Raw genomic sequence first — 6090 nt, forward strand, 5'->3', positions numbered from 1 at the left:
ATGAAATCTAGTTCAGTTTAAATAAGAACTGCTCTGTTCCATTATATTATTACGTTTAAGGGACCCAACCAATCCGTACCTAAACGCTTAAATAAATGCTTAAACTATGCATGACATGCCATAAAGTGCAAATTATGGAAGGCGTGTGTTTCGGTGGCAAGCAGCACCGTTGGAAACTTCAACACTATGAACTTGATAAAAGTCCAAGTCCTTTAAAATGACTAAATAATGGGGGGCTTTATCGTGAAGAAGTAATAGTAAATTAAAGTTGTTTTTAACTGAACTAGAGGAGCTACTGCTAGTAGTTCTGTGTATAAAGAAGTCAAAATAAAAAGAAGCAGCACTACTGCAAAACTGATTCATAATGTTTTCTATCCATTTCTTCCTTTAGAGAAGCAGAACATTTGTTCTACAGTTTGAGCATGTTTTTAAATGGCTATGTTAAGCAAATCTGCTTCATACAGATGTTCTTATCTATAGCTTTGTTGTTTGAGAGAGGGATAAATGGGATTGATATCGGTACCAGCAGATACTCAATGTTGTCCTATTGGTGTCGGTATCAGACATGAAAAAGTGGTATTGACCCATCCCTATTTCGTTTGCATTCCAAGTAGCATGCAAACAAAGCCACTGTCTGCCCTCAGATCTAGTGCTAGTTAGGCTAGGTAAGAAATTAAACTTTTCAGATTTTCATGTGTTTTAAATTTTTCTTAAATGATGTATTTTATCTGACAACAAGTCAATAAATCATGTATTACAAATTTATAGATTGTCTAATCATAAGCCAACAGGTAATACCTGGTTTAACTGGTACATAGAACTTTCACATCCAGCAAACATGTCTGCCTTTATTGTCTTGTCATGTGGCATTGCTAAAGACTGAATCACATTAAGTCAGTGGATTCCTGTTTATGTGCACAATTTAAATTCTACTCAATTAAACATTCACGGCAAATACTATATCGTCATCATAACCAAAAGTGTAACAACAGACCTTTACTCAAAGTATACTGATCTTAACATGATTTACAACAACAATAGTTAACTCTTCCCCCACAGTGGGACAACCAAACTTGAGCATCATGTTGCTATGATTTACGACAACATAGTAACAATAAGTAGAGTTAACAACCAAGTGTGATAGCCTAGAACAAGTGACACTTAAGCTAAACTTAAACTGCAGCCAGAGCACCAGTGTTCATTTGAGACTGATATCAGCAATCAATATGCATTTGATAAATGTTTATTCTAAACAAGAGACTGTATCTGACTGTACAAGAAGAGTTCTTTGGAGTTTTCATGGATCATGTATTATTTGAACAATGATGAAATGTGATGTTAATGAATTGACATGCCCGAAATAAACAACATAAATAAATAAATAAAAATAAATGCCCCATTCGACTGCACAAACTGTATTTTTTTTTTTTTTTTTTTGCTCCCTCACCTACACAGCTTGCTCATATATGTTAATAAATATAATGATCATAGTCTCTGGCCAGCCCACACGCTTGGTGTGTGTTCTAACAGTTTGGCATTAAATCTGTTTGCCTCAAACATTCACAGCATGTAACGCCTCAGGCTTGTGGGAGGCTGACCAACTATGGACACCTTGAGGTTTAAATTTACATCTACAGAACCGCTATTTACAGAAGACATCATGGGTGTATAATTTTGGTGTGATGATGACCAGTTTAGTTTAAGAACAAGTGCTTCAAGGCTCCATTTGAGTCCATTTAGTAATGTTACGGAGGCGTCAGAAATATATTAGCATAATTAAGTACTAAGGCAAAGCTTGGTAAGGCTGAGTGAGCGATTAATTGGAAAGCAATGGCAAAACACAAGGGTCAAAAATTGAAAAAAGCCTGTTGGCAGACAGGCTGTATGACATAATATGTGGGATATACGCTGTAGGTATGACAACAGGATGTACTTCTTCAGACAAGGTCCACAGCCACCACAGGCTGCAGTAGCAATCCTAATTGCTGAAAGTGTACTGTTCTTGTCTTTATCTCCTCTCCACTCAGATAAGCTACTCTCAATGTCCTTCTACTGTCCCCTGTGCCAGAGACACAGCCCTCGGCCAAACTCATGACTAATCATCCTCTATTAGACATAAGAGGGTAACAGATACTGTAGAGGAGAGAGGGTGGAGGAAATACTGATGAGCAACAGATGGAGTGAGGGGGAATCAGCCATGTGAGGAGAGACGTGTGTTAATCAGTGGACGACAGAGAGGAGGAAACAGGTACCAGCTAATTACAAAGCAGACAGCAGCACATCTAATTCACCGCAACCCAGCTAAACAAACGCCTGGCAGAGCATAAAGACAGCAGGGCCACACATAAAGTAGGCAATCCACATCAATTAAAAGACAAGGACCACCTTATTATGTTTTCCAGCAAAAAGGAAGGGATCATCTACAGCATTTTTAAGCCATCTTTTAGCCTGCGTTAGTAAGACCAGTAAGAGCAAGCTAAGTTTTCAAAGTATCCAACCCTAAAAATCCCACCCCCTCCTTCAAGACTTCCTTCCAGATCCACTCTTCTGAAACACATGAAAACATATTGCCCATTGACTACACCAACAGACTGCCCAATAGCTCACACTGACCAAATATGTTAGTGGCTAGTTCATTACATTCACGAGCTCTCTTAGCCTTTTAACCAAATAAATTCATACATTTCTAACTCTGTTAAATAACAGTCATATAAAACACAGCAAAATACCCATCACAAATGTACCTCATTTGGAAAAAAGGATACCAAGTGCGACAGATGCATGCTTTGTGTTTGTTAGCCACTGGAGGGGGCTGCTGCTGTGGCTCTGTTTCTCTCTGGGGCTGTGTGCTTCTTGCTACTCGGTTAGCTGCTAAACAAAAGTCTGTCACTGCCGCTTATTTCTTCTTTGGCTCATGGGTTGTGTGTTTAATGCTACTGAATTAGCAAGCTGCTGAATGACGGCTCAGAGGCAGTGTAGTCTGAGTGCAGCGCATTGTTGTCGCTTACCATATCCAATTACCTCATGTCTCAGTCACATGTAGGGACACACCTATCAATGTCATGATGAATGTAAACAACAAACATGGCTATTGTTAGTACTCACTGCTGGCAAGATAGCATGTTCGGATTGGGAAACTTTGGCTGCAATTTCTCTTCCGTTCTTGTGCCACTAGCTCGCTAATATCTTTAGCAATATACCCGTCTAGCCTAGTGTAGGACTCCATTCATGCACAATGAGTACACGGTAAGGGTTATGGATGCACCAGCTACAGATACAGATTTTTCATTTACAAACAAGCAAGTCATTTACCGCACGCATAACATTGCTTGACAAATTTTACAAGTTTTGCTGTAAATGTAAAAACACTACCAAGCTGACACCATTGTGGTATAATGTGCACACTGTCATTTCATAAAATTTGTAATACTACTGTCTCAAAACCAGCTTTGTGATGGTGCACTAACCTGTACATTGTCCAACACCATGCCGGCCATCACCATGCCCATCCCAGCCAGCAGGTAGGGAAAAAGCACCTGGAGACAGATGGCAATGGACGACTCCTCTTCCACTTTGGCAACGGACACTTTTGGCCTCTCCTCCGCCACTTTTTTAGGAGGAGGTTGGGGAACTGGTTGTAGGAGGAGGTCATCTTGGCTGTCTATGGTACCTCCCAGACGGCCAGTGGGACTCCCACCAGGGCTCTTCCCCTTGGAGCGGGACTTTTTGTTCTTTTTCCGCTGGCGGGTATGTTGTTGTGGTTTATCCTCACCGGGCATGATGGCAGTGGTGGCTATGACGAGTGTGGCAGTGCTGGCTCAATCTGGTGATACAGGATAAAATGGGAGAGTAAGTGGGTTGTTTTGAATCTGCTTGTACCCAAAAATCTCCTTTATACAAGAATGAAGCCCGCAAACTGACAGAAAGCAGAAAAAGGTTATTGGACAAATCAAAAATAAAGTAGGCTAGTAGACATGAATCAATAAAGAAATACAACACTTAACAGTCATCCTTTAAACTCCATTGAGTAGGTAAATTTAAAAATAAATATTTTTATATCAAAATATGGACATGGAACTTTCAGTTTCGTTGATATGGTTACCCCTGTGGACCAATAATAATGTTTGATATCAAAGTGAGTGAAATAAAAGATGCAACATGGACCCACAGCCACCCTGTATTAGCATTGTCAACTGTCATACATAGAAAAACTGTTCTTTTTCTATATTTCAATTAAAAAAATGTTGTTGTATTATAAGCTCTTAAATGTTCACCTTGAACAATTGCAAAGCCTCTCTCCTCAACTTCCCATTGGTAGACCCTATAAGTCACATTACTGTATTATTTAATTACACAATTTTACAATTTATTTGACAAATGTGCAAAACTGTGGCAAATGTTCTGTCAAAAACATGTACACTATCCCCTATCACTATCAGGGGTTAAATTGGACCAGTGTTGCCTCAGACTTGGATATCTAAATTGCAATGGGAATAATCGTTATCAGGAACCTCAACCATTTTCTTGGGACAACATGTCTCCAAGTGTCTCTGTGTCTAGTATGTAGTGGTTAGCGAGCCTAGCATCTGAGTCAAAAGTTAATATCGGACGGTGTGGAACAGCCTCCACCCACCCCTCAGCCCCCACATGACACATCCTAATTTAACCCCTTGCCATGTCAGTTCAGCAGTGTTCAAGTGCAAACGATAACATTGCGTCCTTAGTGTAGCTGAGCATTCACCCCGACACGACGAAGAGTTTCATACATGGGTCTGTTATTGGCAGCAAAGCCTGACAGCAGCACATTCATTCAGCGACAAACCCAAAGTAAAATGACTGACGTTTGAAATGCTGTAAGCAAGTTAAAGTTAAAGATATAAATACCGTTCACAAAATATCGACGACGGAGTCCCGGAAATGTCTCGAAATGTCCTCGTTTATGTTCAGCCCCATAACATGCCCGTGAGAACAATAAAATGTACAAATATCTTCTGTTGACATCATGCAAAACAACATCTCCACTGGAAGCTGCCATGTGTACAGACCATAATACTGCCGCTTCGGTAACTAAGGTTACAAGACAAGGCGCTCTCTGATTGGATATACGCTCGAGTAGTGCCAACGTGTAGCCCCGCCCCCGTGAAGACAGTGAGCAGCTGCATGAATTTGATGGAAAGTAGTACTGCTGCCGCTGGTGTTTTAGTACAATTAAGTGGCAATGGATAGACATGCTTTGAAAAAAAACAAAAACAAAAACATTCTGCCATGTCAGGAATGATACAATCTTTATTCATAAAAACAAATAGGCTGAAAATTATTTATGTTGAGGACACCAAAACAGGAAAAACTGATCATATTAACAGATGTTACAATTGTGACAATTACAATGAGAAGGACAGGTGAAGAACAATCATGGGGAGTTATTTTAGAAGGGACTTCCTTGGTTTTCCCCAGACACATACACATTAGCCCACTGAGACTTAACGTGAGTGGGTTAGGGTTAGTCTACGGCTGGAGCTGCCAAAACTGCATAGAAAATGAAGACATTCGCTCAGCAAAACCATTAACTTATGTTTGAAAAGCACATTACTGCTGCTTAGGCCATAGATAATAAGCTTACAATATGCACAGTGGAGATAAGTTTCTGTTTTAGAGGCTAAGATTTGATTTATTGTCCTTACCTTTGTGTCCCGAGCGTGTGAAGGCGATGTGAGCTCAAGCTCCCAAGAATAACTGTGTGTATGCTTGCTATGCTGTGTGCATGTGAGTGTAAATGCCTGACTATATTAGGGCTATGTGTATGTTCCGCTTTCTGTTTGCTCGGGCATTTTTGCCCATACGTCTGTGCGTTAATCTCAGTGTGTGTGTGTGTGTGTGTGCGTGTGTGCGTGTGTGTGTGTGTGTGTGTGTGTGTGTGTGCGTGCGTGCATGCAAAGTGTGAGCTAGTGCGCATGCATCATGGAGAACCGTCTTGAATTTCATGGCATTGGCAGATAATGATATCCCTCCTCCTGTCTCCTTCCATCTCTGGTAGGCTGGTGACAGCAGCAGGCAGATACAACACCGTCACTTTTTCATTCATCGAAAGAA

At 40.5% G+C, this 6090-nt stretch overlaps 1 protein-coding gene across 3 annotated transcripts in view; it reads right to left on the reverse strand.

Moving 5' to 3' along the window:
* Positions 1-5873, reverse strand: part of LOC115584786 (solute carrier family 41 member 3) — a 30564-nt gene extending 24691 nt beyond the window's left edge. The window contains exons 1-2 of one of the 3 annotated variants that reach the window (XM_030422514.1): positions 5682-5873; positions 3468-3823 (exon numbers count right to left, since the gene is read on the reverse strand). In XM_030422514.1, coding sequence (XP_030278374.1) covers positions 3468-3779 — 312 coding nt within the window. In that variant the 5' untranslated portion in view covers positions 3780-3823; positions 5682-5873. Of the gene's footprint in view, positions 1-3467; positions 3824-4884; positions 5073-5681 lie in introns of those variants that run through there. The other 2 variants (XM_030422513.1, XM_030422515.1) reach the window with 2 other exon arrangements.
* Between the last annotated feature and the right edge of the window lie 217 nt (positions 5874-6090).

This window comes from Sparus aurata, chromosome 7 (genome assembly GCF_900880675.1).
Source record: "Sparus aurata chromosome 7, fSpaAur1.1, whole genome shotgun sequence".
Taxonomy (NCBI): Eukaryota; Metazoa; Chordata; class Actinopteri; order Spariformes; family Sparidae; genus Sparus; species Sparus aurata.